General features: G+C 38.9%; 1 protein-coding gene and 2 long non-coding RNA genes across 4 annotated transcripts in view; 2 read left to right on the forward strand and 1 right to left on the reverse strand.

Moving 5' to 3' along the window:
• The window catches only part of LOC148129320 (uncharacterized), a 45,229-nt gene extending 36,204 nt beyond the window's left edge, over positions 1-9,025 (reverse strand). For both annotated transcript variants that reach the window (XR_015746134.1, XR_015746135.1), the window contains exons 1-2: positions 8,898-9,025; positions 120-222 (exon numbers count right to left, since the gene is read on the reverse strand). This is a non-coding gene — a long non-coding RNA (uncharacterized LOC148129320). The remainder of the gene's footprint in view (positions 1-119; positions 223-8,897) is intronic.
• LOC113418490 (immunoglobulin superfamily member 1-like) overlaps positions 1-11,206 on the forward strand; it is a 33,278-nt gene extending 22,072 nt beyond the window's left edge. Inside the window, exons 6-9 of the mRNA XM_087948359.1 lie at positions 989-1,273; positions 3,148-3,252; positions 5,365-5,402; positions 8,348-11,206. Coding sequence (XP_087804485.1) covers positions 989-1,273; positions 3,148-3,252; positions 5,365-5,402; positions 8,348-8,494 — 575 coding nt within the window. The 3' untranslated portion in view covers positions 8,495-11,206. The remainder of the gene's footprint in view (positions 1-988; positions 1,274-3,147; positions 3,253-5,364; positions 5,403-8,347) is intronic.
• Positions 11,207-16,916: 5,710 nt separating this feature from the next.
• LOC148129321 (uncharacterized) lies at positions 16,917-18,269 on the forward strand. The gene is made up of 2 exons (XR_015745649.1): positions 16,917-17,567; positions 17,809-18,269. It is a non-coding gene; the product is annotated as an uncharacterized LOC148129321 (long non-coding RNA).
• The last annotated feature ends 3,103 nt before the right edge of the window (positions 18,270-21,372 follow it).

Here is a 21,372-nt window from a genome sequence, read left to right on the forward strand (position 1 = left end):
AAAAGAAAAAAATAGAAAAGGAAGAAAAAAAAACAAAATTGTAACAAAAAGAAGAGAAATATATAAAAATATGACTTCCCCCTTCATTACAATATATATAAACAATTTTAATAACTTACCACATTATTTAACATATTTGGTTCTGGTTGGGGTTGGCCCCATCTTCTGTGTACCATTTCTTCCCCGAAAGTCCTCGGTCGGTATTTATGTCAAAGATCTCTCCTGCAATGAAATTTGGGAAGAATCTTTTGCTCTTCAAGGTCTTAAGGGAACATCTTTCCCAGTCCTTCTTGGAAGTGCTGTGATTGGATGGTTGAGTTTACACTCAAAAAGTTTTAACTTCTCCAGTAAAAGCTGGTGATTATATTTTCTCTGTAAATGAAGCTTGATTAGTTTTAATATTTGTATTCTTAGCACGTGGTATCAGCTCAAGCCACTTTAATTGGGTCAAAACCTGCATTCATGGATCGCAGCCTTCATTAGATTATTGTACAAAATTTCAGTCGGAGTAGCATAATCCTAAAACACATCTGGCCCTTTGGCTGTTCCTGTCCAGCCCGCATGAGGTTAATTGGAAATTAACAGTCCCAGTTTCTCTTGTGGCCCTCTGAGAAAATTAATTGCCCAACCTTGCTTTAACCTTAACCCTACCTTGATACCTTGATAGAAGAGGATGCCCTGAACATCTATAATTTTATTTTGACATCTTTTCTGCTTTTACAGATGCCATTCTTCTCTGTAAGCTCAATTATTTAGCATCTCATTTTAAAGACACAGAATGTAATATAAAGCATATTGGACCCCTGGATAGAATAAGGGAATGGGGAAGAAATAAATAGGCTTTCTTATAAATATTTGGGGGGAAAATATGTATCTGAGGATTCAGCCAAAAGTCTGAAAAGGGAGGGATGTTATTTGTGGTTGAGTGAAACAGGAGATACTGGTCTAAAAGACTCTTGACGTGCCACTGAATCTTTCCCCCTTCTAGATCCCAGCCTGACCAAGCCTTCCATCCAGATTATAAATGAAGAACAAGATGCTCCAGAAGCAATCGTCTCCATACAGTGCAAGGCGACAGAAACAGATCTGATTTTTGCTCTTCTGAAATCAGGGAAACAGATAGACTGCAAAGCTGCAGAGCCAGGGGAAAAGGCGGTGAATTTTTCTCACCATTGGATAAAGTTGGAAGAGATACAGAATTATACCTGCCAGTACAAAACCAGGCCCTTTGTCTGGTCAGTGCCAAGTGACCCAGTGGAGAGGCCTTGGGAAGGTAGGATGTCAAAGTAGCACATTTCATTTTCCCCATTTGCCCTGTCAGAGAAAGAGACAGAAACAGACTGGATTTCTGGAAGACCTGGAGAACCAGGGCAGTGGATATTGGACACATTGTCTGCACAATGTGGTGGACACACACATCTGAATATGAGTAGGAATAGGTGGGCCTGTGTCTACCTTGGGATGTTTGAAAATGTTTTGTGGGTGCCATCAAGTAAAGGTAGAAAGACATAAATATTGACAGATAGACTAAGAGCTAGACTTCCCATTTTTTTAATAGGCTATGGAAAGTAAATTAATAAACGTAAGGTACTGAGAAAAAGCTAGAGAAGAGATAGTAGGCACAAATTCTGATATGGACCAGAGGCTTATTTGCATTGCTCAGTTATTCCATCACCAGATTATAACAGATCATAAAAATGGTACACATTATAGGCTATTAATCAAATAGTGAGCCATTTGTGATGATTGTTTGGATTAACCATAAAATGAGAAAGTTTTGTTAATGATAATGATAATAATTATGGTGGAGGTGGAGGTGGTGGTGGTATTGGAGGAGTTATCCCTTGACATCAACTGCTCAAATTATTTTACCCATGACAACAAAGTGCTCTCAAGAAAACATGGAAAGGGTGAGCAATGTATATATTCTTTTCTGCAGGGAGGGGGAAGGAGAAAGCCTTTGGTCACAGTGGGATCTGCAGTAGCTTCAGCTGCAGCTTTTACCAGTCCCCCTGATCACATGACCAGCTTTAGATGGACCTCCAAGCATGGAAGTGTGCCAAGAGAGAAACAAAAATAGAGTCCTTGCTGCTCTGGGGCTAGTTGTTTAGATGTCACATTACCCAAATACTATAGGTAACATCATCAACTGACTGAGTGTAAGGATTGCTTCAGTAGCTTGCCCTGCCTGTTTTGGTGGGTGGGTGGTTTTCTTCTTAATAGTTTTTTGATTAGGGTATTGTTTTCTGCTTTGCTTGATTGTTTGTCTGGTGTTAATCCCTGCTTATCTCAGTGCTGGCTGCTAGAGAGAATATGTTCTGAAATAGAAATGGAAATAGAAATAGAAAGAAATAGAAATAGAACAGAATTGCTTTATTGGCCAAGTGTGGTTGGACACACACAAGGAATTTGCTGCTGGTACAAAAGATCAAAATGTACATATATAAATAATAAGTCATAGGTCATGATTATAATTATGATTATGCTCATAATCCTTCTTATCTTGAATCAAACAACCAAGCTCAGAGAGCACCAAGGACTCTACAATTCAACCCGACCTCAAGAAAAACACAGCTGTGCAACTTGCATAAATTGTTAAATGTTGCATTGTCTGTAAATTGGGGAAAAAATGGATTTTAAAACTGACAGACAGCTCTAGTATTCTTGGTAGCAGATGATTGATAGTAATGAGCTGGTGAGTGGAGAAGAAGTTCAAAAGCTATTTTATTGGAATGGTTAAGATGGTGGATTATAAACTAAGTTGGTTATAAATTCTAGTCCTCCTTTAGGTGCAGAAGCGTAACTAGGTAACTTTGGACCAGTCCATCTGCCTTATGCCAATTCACTTCTTAGGGTTGCTCATATGGGAAGAGGGAGCATTGTGTACTTTGCCTTAAATTGTATTAAATAAAGTCAGGATATTAATGAAATAAATAAACTAGAAAAGGCCACCATTGTTTTCCAGTATTATTTGGCTGGAATCTTTAAGAGACTGTTAAGACACTGGAAACCAGGGAAGTTGAGAAGATGAATAAATTGGGTGGACTGGTCTGGTAAAAAGATCACAATAATAGTTATCCATCACCAACTCTGCATTTATTAGATATCATTATTACTCTTCTAATCAAGATGTCTATGGCTTTACAGGTAAATCCTTAATAACTCTATGGACAAGTATTGCTGCATGCCTTTTCTTTCTGACTCTCCTCCTCCTGGTGCTTATCCTCATTTTATACAGAAAAAGAAAAAAAGGTAAGAGATATACGGATTGGTAGAGGAGAATATTTGTAGCTCAGGTTCGAAATGAGCTTGGTTGTTTTCTGGCAGACGTTTCATTATCCAAACTAGGTAATATCATCAGTGCCAGCAGAAGGAGCACCAAAGACTCCCTTAAGGACAGATTGCTTTACAGCAGCCGAGGATAAGGCTATGCCCCTCTGTCTGCTTAACAGTCTCACTTGATTAAAAACTTATCCATACTTCAGGTAGTCCTCAACCTACGACCACAATTGAGCCCAACGTTTATATTGCAAAGCGAAATATTTGTTCAGTGAATTTTGCCTCATTTTATGACCTTTCTTGCCACAGGTGTTAAATGAATCACTGCAGCTGTTAAGTTAGTATCATGGTTGTTAAGTGGATCTGGCTTCCCCCTTGACTTTGCTTGCCAGAAGGTAGCAAAAGGAAACACACGACTCTGGGACACTGCAACCGTCATAAATATGAATCAGTTGCCAAGCATCTGAATTTTGATTGCATGACCTTGGGGATGCTGAAAAAATGGTCCTAAGTCCTTTTTCAGCATGGTTTTATGAGAAAGAGAACTGTTTTCTTTAAAACTGAAATGAGATATTAACAGCAAGGAAACAGGTTGCAGAAAGCACAACAGAGAATTCTATCTGTTACCTTTGGAGCAGCTTAGCACCAGGTGTAGAAGCAGAAATGGCTCCAAACCAGGGGTGGGATTCCACCAGTATAACAACCGGTTCAGCGATCGCTGTGGACGCGTGCTCCGCATTTAGAAAAGCTCAAATTCCCACCTTGTAATGCAGTTCCTGTGAATCAAACAGCTGAGGCGTGGCAAACCGCTTGGCCGCGCCAATCAGTTGTGCTCTAAAAACAGGAAATAAGACCAGGGGCAGGTGGGAGGGCCCACATGCCAGTTGCAGCGAACCAGTTTGGAGCCAGGTGATCATCGGAACAAGGGGTTCACCTAATCCAGTCCAAACCAGTGGAATCGAACCCCTGCTCCAAACTGATTTTATTCAGGAAGAAAGTTAAATCTGTATTGTTCCAGCAGCTTTTAGTCCTTAACTGGGTTCAGGTAACCACCACAGGTAGTTTTGGTATTATTGCTATTATCATTTAATTATTGTATTTTGCAACTATTGTTTGCTGCTATAGCTTGGATTATTAGTCCATAAATATTACAAATACATTAAATCGATGTAAAGGAAGATCTAAGGAATCCCTTTAGCGATCATTTTTTGGTGAATCAGTACAGGGGGTCCTCAACCCTAAAATTTCAGTAGCTAAGTGAGACGTTTGTTAAGTGAGTTTTGTCCAATTTTACGACTTTTCTTGCCACAGTTGTTAAGTGAATCACCACAGTTGTTAAGATAGCAGCAGGTTTACAAAATGAATCTGGCTTCCCCATTGATTTTGTTTGTCAAAAGTTCGCAAAAGTTGATCACATGACCCCAGGACACTACAATCTATCATAAATATGAGTCATTTGCCAAGCATCTGAATTTTGATTACATGACAATGGGGAGGCTACAATGGTTTTAAGTGTGAAAAATGGTCATAGTGCCATTATAACTTTGAACGGTTACTAAATGAACTGTTGGAAGTTGAGGACTACTTGTATTTAATACTGAACTGCCGATAATGCAAGTTTAGTCCACTTTGCAGGTTGTAAGGGATGTAAAAAGCGGGAACAGAGTGGGACAACCTACTACCATCTCCATCTTTCAAACAAGGAATTTTAAGAAGGGGACATGAATTATTTCTCTTTTAGAGATCTCCCTTCCCATCGCTGTCCTTAAAACCCACCCCAAAATTCTACCCCATTCCTTTATCGTGAAGACACCAAATTGAACAACATCCTTCAATCTTCCAGAAGACTGGAACCTTTCCAACTATAGGATTCCATAATTTTGTTGGAAAATTCAATACATTTCTGTGGATACAGAATACAGAAACCAATGTAAAATGTATCTTTCCGATTGCAGAAATCTCCTAATGCAGATTACATGCAGCCAGACAATTAAGACCAGGAGCTTGGGTGTAGAAAATAAACCAACATTTATCATTTAAAATAAACCAAAGAAAGATTTTTCACAAGATCTTTTTGACTTACAGGCTCTGTCGCCACAGAAAGCAATGTACCAGCCAAGATGGTAAGAAACATTCTCTGCACATACTAGTTCTATAACTGTCAACATGTCGTCCATGAATCTATAGGTCATAAATCAAGATGACAGGGTTAATTTTTATTTTTAAAACAAGGGTTTAAAGATGAGTTTCACAAAAGGCAAGGAAAATTATCTTGGCTTTAAGAAAACCTTAACATTTCATATTAGACAATATTTTTACTGGGTCTACTAAGCGATCACAAGCAGTGTGCAAGTTTTCAAGGTAAGTTTGAATGTCAGAAAAGGAATGAAACAAGGCTGTATACTCTCTCCTTATTATTCAACTCGATGCTGAATAAATATTGAAAAAGTCTGGATTAGAAGAAGATGGTTTTAAAACTGGAAGAAGAAACATCAATAACCTGTGCTACGCTGGCAACCTTATTTCTGGTAGCTAAAAATGCAAATGATCTTCAAACTGTAATAACAAAAGGCAAGGGGTACAGTAAAAAAGATGAAACTATGATGTAATATAAAGAAGAACATGCTAATGGCAATAAGCAGCCAGACATAAGATTTGCAACAAAGATATTGAAGTGATGGATAGCTTCTGCCTTTTAGGATCAATCACAGGTAGTCCTCAACTTATGACCACAATTGAGCACAACATTTACATTGCTAAGTAAAAAATTTGTTAAGTGACATTTGCCCCATTTTATGATTTTTCTTGCCACATTTGTTAAGTGAATCACTGCAATTGTTAAATTACTAATATGGTTGTTAGTGAACCTGGTTTTCCCATTGGCTTTGCTTGTCAGAAGTTCATAAATGTGAGTCAGTTGTCAAGCATCCAAATGTAAATCATGTGACCATGGTCATAAGTATGCAAAAATGTCATAAATAACTTTTTTCAGTGCCGTTGTTACCTCAAATGTTCAATAAGCAAACTGTTGTAAGTTGAGAACTACCTGTATTAGCAATAAAGGAACCATCAGTCAACAAATATGCCTCAGACCAGCATTCAGTAAGGAAGCAATGAAGACTTTAGAAAAAAGTCATTCTGGCCAAGATGTGTCTATATCTGTAAAGGTTAGAATTGTGTAAGCAATGTTTTTCTTTGACACCCTATGGAAGTAAACTTTGGACATTGAAGAAGTAGATACTTTTCAACTTTGGTCAAAAGTTGAAATTGAAGAAATAACTTGAAGATGTCAAGAACAGACCAGAAAACATAACAAAAAATAGTTCATAGAACAAATCAACCAAGTATCTTAAGTCACCAAAAATCATGTTTGGACCACATTATATAAAAACCCAACCTTACTGAGAAGTCCATAATGCTGGGAAACGTAGAAGGAAAGAGAAAAGGACTACCATTAACACTTTGGATGGACTTAACTACAATAATGATGGTGTACCATGAGGCTTCCAACACTGCTTATCTCTAGTGGCTGCTTAAGGATGAACAATCCATAACTACAGTGCAGGTAACTAGATTCTGCCCAGCAGCACTGGAGATTCATCAGAAACATGTGTCTAATCCATCACAGCTATTTTACACAACAAATGTGGCAAACCCTTTGCACTGCTTATTCCAGAGGGTCTTCAAACTTGACAGCTTTAAGACTTGTGGACTTCAACTCCCAGTATTCCTCCTCCAGTCGTATTAGGAATTCTGGGAGTTGAAGTCCACAAGTCTTAAACTTGCCAAGTTTGAAGACCCTTGGCTTATTCCTTTCCCTTTTAGTAATAAACTGACAACGGGCCACAGAATTTATGAATTTTAATTTTAGTATAGTTAGACCATGTATGATTGACAGACTGGATTTTATCTTAGGTTTTAGTTGTTATTTATTATTTCATACTAGATTTTTTAATTGCATATTTACTGAGTGTTTTTATTTGTTCTGGTCCCTGATCTATGTCTGTAATAAACTGAATTGAATTGAACTGATGCACCATGAGTGGATCTGAAGGGTAAAGTTGGGGATATATCCTGGAAAAGGTTAATTAATGCGATCACTAAGAGTTTATGGCATTTAATCGATCAAGGGGCCAAAAAAATGGCACTGAAAGACATACTTAATTTCCAAATCCATTTCTCCAACACATCACCAAATAACGGTTTTCAGTATCTAACTCACTTCAAGGTATATGATTAATCTGCAAAAGTTCTAATGATCTCAATCCTGGAAGTTTTCTTCATGACTTCTCCAAACATTCATTATTGTTTGGGGTAAAATTCTGCGTAGTGATGAAAATGTGCAATTAAATTTGCTAACTCAGAACAAAGCATGTGGCCACTTCTGCTTTCTTCACTGTTTTTTATAAGATGAATTCAAAATGAGTTCCTGTATAACTCCAGATTATATAATTAGGATAACTGAAAGAAACCATATGATCAAGAGTCCTGCATATAGAATTTTGAGAAAATTAGCCATCAATAATGCTCTTGAAGGAATGTGTGTGTGTGTGTGTGTGTGTACACAAACACAAACAAACATACATACATATCAGCATCCTAACCACCACACCAGATAGCTCTCAATGAATATAATGAATGTTGTTGATTCATAATTTTTTAAATTGTGATCTACTTTGAATAGCCAAGCCAACCTTAGGTTTCTATTGGGAGAACATGGAGACAAGTGACAAAATTTGTGGCATGATATTATTACATAAAACCATCTCTTTTGGCATATGGGGACACCAAAAAACATAAGGATAGTTGGCTGTGAGGGAATGACTGGCCCAAGATCACCCAGATGGTTTTCATGGCCAGGTGGGATTTGAACTCAGAGTCTCTTGCTTTCTAGGCCATGCCTTAACCATTAAACCAGACCGGCTCTTGTTTAAGTATCAGTATCCCACCATTATTAAGCTGTTCAGGAGAGGCCACGCTTAGCATTTTTCAAAGCACACTTAAAGGCTTCTGTTGAAACATTAGCAAAAACACTGCACTCTCAATGTCTTTCTTTTGTTCTCAACAGCACTTAAACCTTCCCATGGAGGAAACCCCTGATGAAGTTTCTTATGCTACAATAAACCACAATTCACTGAAAATCCTTTATGATACAGCCCCTGAATCCTGTGTCTATGCAAACGTGTCCCCAAAAAGCACTAAGGAGATCCAATAGGGAAGGCTATTGAGAAGAGAAGATCATTGTTGGTGAACCCATCTATACTACAGATATCCACATTCAGATCATCTTGTGTATACACATCCTCCTTCCTCTTTAACAGTTTTAATTGTTCAATCTCAGAGGTACGCTGGGTTCAGGCAAGCACATAAGTGTCTTCACAAGCAGATTATTATAATACCCAATATTGAAAATTGAATCCTGGCATCCCGTAGCTCAAGTCCAATTTTTTTTTTTCCAGGACTGAAAGGTTTTTAAATACCCCGTGGCATTGTCTCTTACCCTCCTAAAGTAATGCCATCTTTCTCGTCTCGGGAGTTAGATCTGATAATCTGATCACATCTGGTACAATAATGTGAACATATTCTTGAAAAAATAAAGTGAAAGGAAGTTGACCTACCATGGCAATATGTAGAGGAATTACAAACACAGAACAGAGTTGGAAGGGACCTTGGAGGTCATCTAGTCCAACTCCCTGCACAAGAAGGAGAGTCTATATGATTTCAGACAGTGGCTGTCCAGTCCCTTCTTCAAAACTTCCAGTGATGTGGAACTCACAACTTCTGAAGGGAAGGCATTCAGCTGGTTGATACAAAACTGGTTGAAACGAAAATTAACTTCTCCCTAATTCCCATTAAAATGTATATGGCTTAAGTTAAGTGTGGGTAACTCAACTAATTGTTTCCCAACGACTAAAATATTTCTGCTTTTTTTCAACCCAGTGTTTTCCAGCTGCATCTTTTGTCAGCTAAGAACTACCCAAATTGAGCAATGTAACATTAGGAGAACCCCAGAGCAGAGAAGTTGCGCTGTAATGTTTTAAAATATTATAGTGTTAGTGTTACTGATGACAGTGATAATGATGACCTTCCATCCTCCTTTATTAGCCCCCTCTCTTTGTAAGTGTTCCTGCAACACTAATGTTTTAACAACATGGACGAGGGAAGGACAATTGCTTGGTGACAAGACAAATTCAAGTTCATAGGGGGAAACTATATCATAGGATATAATTTTTAAACTGTAAAGGGGGAAAACAGGAGTAATTTGAGGTTCCTTCTTTTGGCTTTGTTGAAATTCTGTGTGTGTTCCTGATAATGGAAATTGAATCTGAGCAGGATTAGTGAAACAAGTTTTGTGACTAACAAGCATATACAGGTAGAATGTGCAAGGCCTTTACCTAGCTAACTACATCTACCAGATGGAAGTTAGAGCATGGGATCTGTGGATGTGGGAAGAAGAGCAGAAGAAAGTGGCCCAAGATTTGCGGTTTCATAGACAAACAGCAGGCAAAGTGTTGGACAAAGAGTACAACTCTGACACGAATGACATCGAGCTGGCCATTCCCACCCTGGCCCCCCGAGGTCAAACACAACTCTGATGCGGCCCTCAATGAAATTGAGTTTGACACCCCTGGTCTAACACTTTCAAACACCACCTCCTTGTGGTAAATCTGTCAGTGCCATCGGATTTACACTACTAAGACATGGTTGACACATGCTCCTCTGAAGAACCTCCATTGAAAGTTTGTCTTCCAATGAGGACAAAAAAAGTATTTCATGGAACCCCACTTAAAGTCAACTTCATAGTTCTTACTTGGCCTTTCAGTCCAGATCTCAAAGGAGCAGTTGGAGAACAAGTAAATTGCCTTACTGAGATCTTGCCAGCTGGAGCTGGCACACAGGGAAGGACAGCGAATACTAGCTTTTGAACTCTTAAATCCTGCAAAACTTGTTACTGAACCTACATTTGAAATTCTTCCTTTTTATTTCTGGTTTTCTTTTTTCTAAAAAAAAAAAATGGAGTCACTTTAAGTGGGGAGCCTGAAGCTTAGAATACTGGCTATGCCTTACAGTGACTTCAAATCGTTATTACGGATGTAGATCGCTATATTATAAAGTCCTACTCTAAAATTGAAAGAGAAAACTGGTCTCACCATAGGAGACCAGCAGCTTCAGATTGCCATAGAGAAGAGCCCCAAGTAATAAATAATGAAGACTGAGATATATTTCCAAGATGTTAAATCAAATTGAACGGGTACAAAGATCTACTAGACTTTTAGACTAGACTAGCACAAGTTTACTAGTCTGTAAAGCAGTGTTTCTCAACCATGGTGACAATAAGATGTAGAGAGTTTAGGTCCCATAATTCCCCAGACAGCATGGTTAAGGAATTCTGGGAGTTAAAATCCATACATCTTAATGTTGCCAAGGTTGAACAACAATATCACAAAATAAAGGTGTTTTTTTTTCAGTTGAAATCCAAATCTGGTGAACACCTATAATTTTCTTTCAAAGCATGGATTTGTTTTTGCCATAGTTTTTTTCTGGGGAAGTTGCTTTCAACTATTCTATCTAGCCTTCGGCCCTAGGACTCCTCGTAGCCTTTCATCCAGATACTGATTAGATTGATTTTTGCTTAGCTTTTTGAGTACTGACAAATTCACTAGCCTCAGCTATTGTGACATGTTTAACATGTAAATAAACCAAATGTTACTGAAGCAATATCAATATCTTATGACTAATCCAGTAAATGAAAATTTGGGAACTTCTGGAACTTCTCCATTCTCAGAAATGAGATATGTCCACATTAGTATTCATTATTACAGTTGTACTATTCCTGTTTTATATTATCCTGTTGTGTTTTATCCTTGACAATCTGAAAAATTGCTGAGATGTGGCTGACTGTAATTTAATAAAGACATAAATAACATGTTAAAGAGTGAGTCCTTCATCATGATTCTGAGGGGGTTGGTATCTTAATGCAAAATGCAAATATCATTTCCTTTGTCCAGGCCAGATTTCCAAGCCCCCAATTCAATGAGATCCCGTCCCAAGGCATGCCTGAAAAATGTCCACATCATCTAAAACAGAGATGGGGAGCTATGGCCCCTTTATGACTTGTGGACTTCAACTCCCAGGATTCCTGAGGCAGCCATGCTGGCTCAGGAATTCTGGGAGTTGAAGTCCACATGTCATAAAAGAGCCATAGTTCCCCACCCCCAATCTAAAATAGAATAGAATAGAAAAGAATAGAAAAGAAGACTTTACTTGCCTGCAGCATTCTTTTTGACAAGAAAAATTCCAATCAGAGAAGCATCAACATTCCCCATTAAAACTATTTTATTTAAGATGGGAGTAGGACATTTCTCAGCTTTCAGGTCCTTGCCTTCTAATCCATCTGTCCAGATGCTGTTTTGGCTAATATGTCATTTTATCTGTTATTTAATTCCAAGACTTTTGAAAAGTTTTAACTCAGCTATCCAATTTCATGGTCTCCAACCTCATTTCTATCTGTGGACATCATTCTACTTCCTGCCAAAATCTCCTTACTTTACCTTAATGTTTCCCTACTCCTAGCCTTGGTCTTGAGATATAGTAGTGTTGTCAGAAAGATGCAAAGAAGGCTGTTTTTTAAACCACTTACATTATATTATCCATATGCCAGGTGTCAGGTTATAATCAATCTGAGCAGTCTTGGATCCAAATGAATATGAGATAAGGCTGCCTACTTAATTAGATACAGCACAGATTCTAATTTTTTCTTTTTAAAAAATCACTAGCACAGTCACTTAATAGACAAAAGTAGGAACTGTATGCCAACACTTTTAAACATATCTTTTTTCGTAATTAGGAAATGAGAAGGATCTCCCCCACAAAGGAAGTACCAACCAGTACCAAAATGAGATGCTGTATGGGCAGGGATTCGAAGTCAAATGCATCAATAAACTCTGCTTACTGCAAACACAAGAAAAGAAAAATCCTGACAACTGCAAAAACCCAAATGCAAATGGGCAAAGTAAAACTCAGTGTTTATGCTTCTTTCTCTTGCTGCTATAACACAATCTTGTTTCTCAACCTTGTTAACTGGAAGATGTATGGATTTCAGCACTCAGAATTCCCCAGACAGCATTAGGGATCTCATAAGGTTCAGAAACAGTCCAATACACCAAGAGCCTATCGCTTTAAGGCAGGAGGAAGTGTTGACATCTCTCCCTTATTATTGCATTCAAATTTCAGCCTGTTCACTTCTGACTTCGTCAGACTGAGTTGTCATCCCTTTTCAAGATGGAAACTATTATTTTGACATGCAAATCCATTTTGTTAGTTTATCTTTCAGTAAGTGAAAGAATTTAGCTCACACTGTCTGGGCTGGGATTGTCCCTGATGTCTCTCTGCTGCTAAGCTTCACAATGTACATTCACCATAAGCATGAGATAAAACCTCCTAGCATTTAACTTTCAACAGACTAAAGTTCTGGAAAAAAAAAAAGAACCCAAACAGAAGGCAACAAAGCAAAACATAAATATATGATAAAAGGGCGCCGGCCAAAAGGCTTGAGTATATCTCATAAGAAATTACATCAGAAGGAAGCTGCATTTTAAAATTTGCAACGAGGAACATTTATAAAGTGTGTCCACAAACAACCTCTTAAAAATAGCCGGTTCCAAGACAATTTACATTAACAGTATTCACAGGTAAGATGCATAATGCAGCCTCTTTATGTCACAAATTGCTATGTACACATTTTCAAAATCTCTAGAAAAATGCTTGGCATTCATATTAATATATAGTAGAACCTCTAGTCATGAACGCTTCTGACCACGACCAAATCGGGTTCCGGCCAAAAAATTCACAAAACTTTTGAATCTGATCACAAACACATACTGAGGTAGCGATCAAACACGACCCCTGACCCAGAAATTCCTGAAGATGAAACATTAGAAGATGAAGAAATTGCCAACGTTATGGAATGAATTATGGTCGTGACCAGAGGTTCTACTGTAGATAGTAAAGCAGACAGTATTTCAGTAATTTGCACATTTGTACGAGTCCTTATTCAGTTCAAAATATTTTTTAAAAATAGTTTTTATTGAAATTAAGTTTTAAAAACATTGAGCATGGTAGTCTTTTTGACATTTATCTCAGTCTTTCCATTATTATATGAGCAAAATATCAAACAATACAAACATTTATATACATATATACAGCTATATATAATTCTATAATTCTGAAATATCTCACTCCTTCAGTTCTAACGTCATACTATCTAACTCAGCATGCTGAAAAATCTTTTCTATTTTTGCTTCATCATTCAGTATTCCTTTTAACTTCCATGTTTGGGCAATTGATAATCTTGCAGTTGTAATAGCATGAATGATTAAGTAAATATCTGCTTTTTTGAAATTCTCATTTATTATTCCCAATAAAACATTTCTGGTGTATAATTTATTTTTAAATCCAACATTTCTTCTAGCTATTGCCATATTTTGTGCCAGAATTCTTGTATTTTCTTGTACTCCCATCACATATGATAATAGGTGCCCCATTCTTTCAAACATTTCCAGCATGTAGGTGATTGAGAGCTATACATTTTGGCTAACCTAGCAGGTGGGAGATACCATCTGTAAAATATCTTAAACAGGTTTTTTTTTGTAGGATGTGGCTAACGTAATCTTTTTATTCTGATCCCAAATTTGCTGCCATTAGTCCTAATTTATGTTATGGCCGAAATTTCTAGCCCAACTTAACATTTGTTCTTTCACCTGCTCCTCATACATTTTATAATCTAGTTGTGGGAACTATGATTCTTTGTTCTTTGTGTACGTGCTAGGACAACGGAGCCTTCTGGTGGTTGGCTGCAACACGAAGCAAGGAGCCATTGTTGCCATTTCTTACCCAGAACTGTAGCAAACTTAAACTTTGCAGCTTTGTATGCTTATGCGAATGATCAGTGCATTTTGTGTGATGTAATGCGTTTGTGATAGGACGTTAACAAAGATTGCTTCTAATAAAAGAGGGTTTCAGAGTCTGCTCTGTGCTCTCATCCCGGGACAACCTTGCGTTGTGTCTTTTTTCCATGAGAGACCACCACAACTGGTGCCCCCGACGTGATCCACTCAAAAGCGATACGTCTTTGGCACACCCATTCTCATCGTCTGGAATAGACTTGGTGCACCCCATCCGCTTGAATCGCTGGCGACAACGGATCCCTCATGAGTATGGGTGGTAGATTCTCCAAGGAGCAGGCAGCTCACATTCAGGAAATCAGAGAATTGACCAAACGATTTTTTTTTACCTTTAAAAAGGGAGGCTCCCTTCATGCCCCCCTCACAAAAACCTCTATTGAGGAACTCCTAGAATACATTTGGCAACACTGCCCTTCTTATCCGGCTAAAGGCAGTATCAAAACTACAGTATGGAAGGAGATTGGAAAATACCTTCACGCAAGTCCTAGGCCCCTTCGTCTATATTAATTGCTTGGAGGGTGGTTTTTGAGGCTCCCTCCTCTCTAGAGCAACCCCTACTTGGCCCCCTTTCTGGACCCCCTCCCTATGTGAATCCTGCTGTACAACTCTTGCCCCCGCTGTGGCGCCTGTGTCTCTTAAACCGACTGCCCCCGGAGGCAAATGAAGTCGGTAAACCTCCCCCTTCTCCTGACCCCCCACCCAATCCCTCTTCTTCTTCTCTTGCTCTCCCTTCTGTGCCTTCCTCTCCTGCCTTAATTGGCAGGAGAGGGTGCCTTTGCTGCTCCCACAGCTCAATATAATAGCCCTATTAATGCTCTTAACCTTTCTGCACAAGCTCTGCTTGCTCTCTCTCGCTTGGATGACCCTCATACCTCCGCACTATCTTTTGCAAAAATTCTACAAAATTCCAATGAACCCTATGCCGATTTTATTGAACGCCTCCAAACGGCCCTACAAAGGCAAATTACAAATGAGGCAGCTCGGCAGGAAATTCTTCTTAAATTGGCATATGAGAATGCTAATGCAGATTGTAAAACCTTGCTTACTCCCTTGATTAATTCTCCAGATGCCACTCTAGCCCAATTCCTACAAGCCTGCAGGGTGGTGGGAACACACCAATACACTTCCGAAATGATGGCTGCAGCTATCACCAGAGGTAATAAGCCATCTGGTAATTGTTACAATTGTGGGAAGCCCGGTCATTTTAAATCACAATGCTGAGCCCCCGGCGGAGGGGCAGCAAAGCCCTCCGCCAGTAGAGATGTTCGACCAAAAACAGTCTGCCCGAAATGTAAGAAAGGCTATCATTGGGCTAATCAATGTCGATCAAAAACTGAACCCTCGGAAAGCAGTAGAGGGCCGGCAGCTAGCCCCCCAAGGCTGCCCACATACCATCCACTGTGTATGAATTATCAGTGGCAGAAGATGTGCTCATATCCTTTCCCCATCTACCACTCTCTGTCAGCGCACAGCTTCCTCCTTCTGCCTCCTTCTCCTCCGATAAAACTGCTCTTATACAATCTCACCCTCATGCCCTCCTCAAAGGAATCTCTGTGGTTCCTGATCTGCTTTATCCTTCCTCAAAACTCTCAGCCATTAACCTTTCTGTGCTATCCACTCTTCCAACAAAGTTACAAAAGGGTGACGTTGTAGCAAAAATGATCCTGTACAAAATTTTGGCTCCCTGTGACTTCTGAAAATCTCACAGGGACTGCACAAATTAAGCCCGTCATCCTCCCCCTTCACACGAATTTGTGGGGGAGGGACTTGCTCTCTCAATTTGGCGCTAAATTGCAGCTAGAATGACTCACCCTCTTCCCCTTCGCTTGACCTTGCATTGTAGCAATTAACAGCTGCATCCACTGCTACTATTCTATCTGCTTTCTCTCTTTCTCCCCTAACCCCTTGGGACAGTCATAACTATTTTCATCAAAATAAAAGGGCTCTTATGAAGGAATTCCAAATCACTGCCCAAGAGGCTGCTGCAATTATTCAACAATGCCCTACTTGCAGCAAGCAAGCCCCTGCCCTGCCAATGGGAGTAAATCCCAGAGGCTTAAAAGCATGCCAAATTTGGCAAATGGATGTAACCCAGTATGCGCCTTTTGCACCATGGAAATATATCCATGTTTCAGTGGACACATACTCAGGGTTCATCATGGCCTCCCCGCAAAGAGGAGAGACCACAAAACATGTCATTAACCACTGCATCCGGTCATTTGCGTGCCTGGGAAAGCCCTCGGAATTAAAAACTGATAATGGCCCCGCCTATACTAGTACCAACTTTGCTACCTTTTGTAAACAATGGGGCATTTTGCACAAATTTGGCATTCCATATAATTCTCAAGGGCAGGCCATAGTAGAAAGAGACAATCTGACCCTAAAGAATGCTCTTGACAAAGTTCAAAACTCGATGGGGAAACTCACCCCAGGGCTACCCACGCTGCAAAACAAGCTTAACTTGTGCTTATTTACACTGAATTTCCTGAATGAGTCTGGCACACCTGCTTCTTCTGCCGCCTCTCGACACTTTTGCTCTCCATCCAAGGATGCTCCTAGACCTCCAGTCTACTTTCGACAGTTGCCAGATCCCACATGGCACGGGCCTGCTGAACTTATAACCTGGGGACAAGGGGACGCGGCTGTTTCCTACAACAACAACAACACCTGGGTCCCCGGACGACAAGTGAGGCCTTTTCTACCCAAACCAGCCTTGCCTACATCAGCATCATGAAGCTGCCCGCTGCATTCATCATTTGCCTCCTGGGCTTCCACATCGTTCCTGCCGATACGACAGCCACCCCATCCTCCTGCGACGCCTGCATCAAAACTACTCGCAGCGGAACAAAAACCCAATCCACCCTGATCTATCATACTTTGAAGCCTGAGTGCAACTCCACGACGGTCTCCCTTTGTCTGCATAACAACACTCAATATGCGCGATGTTATACTGCCGAAGGCATTCAGTGCTACGAGCCTAAGGCAGTGGGACCCATTACAGCATCCCTCTATGTCTATGCATACAAAGGTGGCTCCAGTTCTGATCTTGCAGGAATGTTCTCAACCAGTCAAACAAAAAATGGGTACATAACCCATAATGTCACTCGGGGGGGTACCAACACCTCAGTATGCTTTGATGCTTGCTTTGCCATCAGCAAAGGCCAAGGTCCTAATGACGCTGCAGGAGTTACCTGCGGCTCACACAGCTGGCAGAGCTCTTATCTACAGGAAAAGAAATATCTCTTTCAAAAGGTGTCCGGGACTAACGTGGGGGCCACCACTGTTTACAACTACTGGTACACCCCACCTATTGACTCTGCTCAAGTAAGAGACATGTTTGGATCCTGGTTCCCAAAATTGCCTGGTTTACAAGCTATTGTAGCGCTCATTGGTATGATTGCTGCGGGATGTATTGTATTGCCTTGTGTATTACCCATCTTTGTACGCACTATTTCTAACAGTTTATCCCTCTTGGCTGAGAAAAAAGCCACTGCGCAGGTAATGGCTCTCTGGAATCAACAAATAACTAACACATATGAACCACTGCCATCCGAAGATGAGATAGGAGAGCCAACCTGTGACGACCCAGACGAGGACAAGATGTTTGTGATGGTTGAAGAAGTCACGAACGTCGTGGATAACATCAGCATGCACAACACTCTTGCCTACGCGCCTGACAAAGATTGTTATTGGGACTAAAACACTCCCTGTTTCTTAAAAAGGAAAAACAGGGGAGATGTGGGAACTATGATTCTTTGTTCTTTGTGTACGTGCTAGGACAACGGAGCCTTCTGGTGGTTGGCTGCAACACGAAGCAAGGAGCAAGGACAAATTGTTGCTATTTCTTACCCAGAACTGTAGCAAACTTAAACTTTGCAGCTTTGTATGCTTATGCGAATGATCAGTGCATTTTGTGTGATGTAATGTGTTTGTGATAGGACGTTAACAAAAATTGCTACGTTAACAAAGATTGCTTCTAATAAAAGAGGGTTTCAGAGTTTGCTCTGTGCTCTCATCCCGGGACAACCTTGCGTTGTGTCTTTTTTCCATGAGAGACCACCACATCTAGTAAATAGTTGTACAATTTCTTTATTTGTTTCTTTTCTGATCCTAATAATATTTTATCTAATATTGTATCTTGACAGTTAATTCCCCATTCTTTTTTTATCCCTTTTGTATCTAGATTGTACTTGGAGATATATCCACCATTCCAACGTTAAACCTGCTGGTTAAGTTCCAGTTTTTGTTTTAACTTGCCTTCATCTGTTAAAATATCTTTATACATGACTGCCTTTTTCTGGTTGTAGAGATTCGGATATGGCTTCTAAGAGGAGAACCAGCTTGGAGTTTCCATATAATTTTGCAAGTTATTCCAAATTGAGATTAGAGCTTATCGGATTTTGTGCCTCAAAAAATATAGGTATGTCGTATGTCTACTGGGCCACAAATATGCATGCCAGCCCTGTTGTAAATCGTGTCCTTCTAAAAGTCTTTTATTATCCATATTTATCCAATCTTTAATCCATGTTAAGGTAGTCGCTTGATAATACAGTTCCCAGTCCGGAAAGCTTAATCCCCCTTTCTTTTGTGTCTTGTAAATGTTTTAATTTGATTCTTGGACTCTTACAAAATTTAACGTTATTTTATTCAAATCTTTAAAGAAATTTTTCCCTAATTTAATCAGTATATTTTGGAATAAAAACAAAATTTTTAGGTAGTATGTTCATTTTAATTGCCAAAATTCTGCCTATTAATCATAATTGAAGATTTCAATTTTCTAAATCTTTTTTTGTTTCAGTAAGTTCTCATAATTATCCTACTTAATTGTTGAGCAATGTGCCGAGATATTAATTCCTAAATATTTTATTTTTTGTACTGTTTGAATATCTAATAACTTAACAAGGTTTTCTCTTTGTTTGATGGTCATGTTCTTAGTTATGATTTTCATTTTTTTTTTATTTTCAAACCAGCTACTTCTCCATATTCTTCAAGTTTTTCTTATAATTTTGGACTTGTTTGCTCAGGGTCTTCCAAGAAAATACTGTCATCAGCATATGCTTGTAATTTAAAATGTTCTTTTTTAATTTCCAATCCTTTGATCTGGACCTCTTGCCTAATTAATCTTGTTAAAACCTCTAATGTCCATATGAATAGTAACGGGGCAGAGGGCAGCCTTGTCTCATGCCTTTCTGTATATGAAAGTTACTTGTCAGTTCTCCATTTATTATTATTTTTGCTTCTTGTTGTGTGTATATTGCCAAAATTATTTTTAAAAACTTTTCACCAATATCCATGTGTTTTAACTGTTGCATTAAAAAGGGCCAATTTACATTGTTGAAAGCTTTCTGGGCATCTAGAAATAATAAGGCTGCATGTTGGTCGCTATGTTTTTCATAGAATTCAAGAGTGTCTAAGACTATTCTCACATTATATTTTGTTTGTCTATTTGGGAGGAAGCCGTTTTGATCACTATGTATGAATTCATTTAAATAATTTTTAAATCTCTCAGCAATAATCATTGTAAATATTTTGTAATCTGTATTTAAGAGAGATATTGGCCTGTAATTTTAAATTCTTGTCTGGTCTGTACCTTCTTTTTTAATCAACGCTATATTGGCCTCTCGCCACAATTTTGGTATTTTCCCTTCATAAAGCACAGCATTGAAGACCTCTAATAAATATTGATTCAGGGTATCCTGATGTTCTTTATACAGCTCTACAGGAATACCATCTGGGCCAGATGCTTTGTTATTTTTTTGTTTGTTGATTGCCTTAGCTACTTTTATCATAGTGATTTCTTCATTAAGCATTGATTTCATAGCTTCTGAAATCTTTGGTAGTTCAGCTTTCCTTAAATAAGTCCTTTTCTTCTGAGTAGCTTTTGTTTCTTGTATATAATTTCACATAGAACCTCTGGGCAATATCTTTTTTAGAGTTCTCGTCATAATATATATTTCCTTCTTCATCTTGTAGTTTATTTATTTGTTGTTTTTCTCTGTAATTTCTTAATTTTTGTGCCAGCAATGTCCTAGTTTATTAGCATTTCAAAATAATTTTGTTTGGTTAATTTGATTTGTTGTGCTAGTTTCTCTGTCTCCAAAATATGTAGTTTATGTTTAAGAAGATCTAATTTACATTCAGTTCAAAATATTGATTCTCCTATGAAACTCACGTTGCTTGCACAGGCTAAAAAACATCATTAAGCTGCTAATTAATTCATTACCATACAATAAGCATGTTCTTATTAATTTTTATCTTCTGAACTAAACATTCTATTCTGTGTCTCTCACAATATGCCAATCTCCCATTTTATGGTGGCATATAGCCATGAATTTACCAAGCTCTTAGATACCACATAGATTTTCCTCCGGGTGGATCTGTCCTCAACCTGCTTCTTTAGATCTTCCAATGGTGCACATCTCCTCTGCAACTGAGATTGTCCATCTTACTGCTGGTTGTCTTCTTCTCATTCATTACACCTTTCCTAGCATTAATAACATCTCTGGAGGGAGAGTTTTCTGCAAAAGGTGTCTGAAGTAAGGTAATTTGAACCTGGCTTTATGTGGCTGCCAAGAATTGACATTGACTTAATACAGTAGCACACAATCAATCCTTATGAGTTTGCCACCTTCCAGTTTTGTTGTCTGCCCTTCTTCCAATCCCAGGACAAAATTACTTGAAATCTTCCATCTCTGTGAAACCCAGCAATGTGGTTCCATTGTGGGAAGCATTTTCCATCAGCTGCACAAGTGAACTGTACAGGGAAACAGAGTTCCATCTGTAGAGAAGCCAGCTTCTAGGCTCATGAAAAGACCTCAGAAGGGGAAGGTGATCCTCAACTTATGACCACAAATAGAGCCCTACATTTCTGTTGCTAACCAAGACAATTCAGTGAATTTTGCCCCATTTTTCTACCTTCCATGCCACACTGGTTAAGTGGATCACTGCAATTGTTAAGTTAGTAACACGTAGTCAAGTGAATATGATTTTCCCATTGACTGCTTGTCAGAAGGTTGCAAAAGGTGATCACGGACACTGCAACCATCATAGATATGACTCAGTTGCCAACCATCCAAATTTTATCACCTGACCATGAGGATGCTGCAATGGTCATAAGTGTGAAAAACTG

This window comes from Notechis scutatus, chromosome Z (assembly GCF_049901735.1).
Source record: "Notechis scutatus isolate UNSWTSFEM ecotype Mainland chromosome Z, rNotScu1.2, whole genome shotgun sequence".
NCBI classification, from domain to species: Eukaryota; Metazoa; Chordata; class Lepidosauria; order Squamata; family Elapidae; genus Notechis; species Notechis scutatus.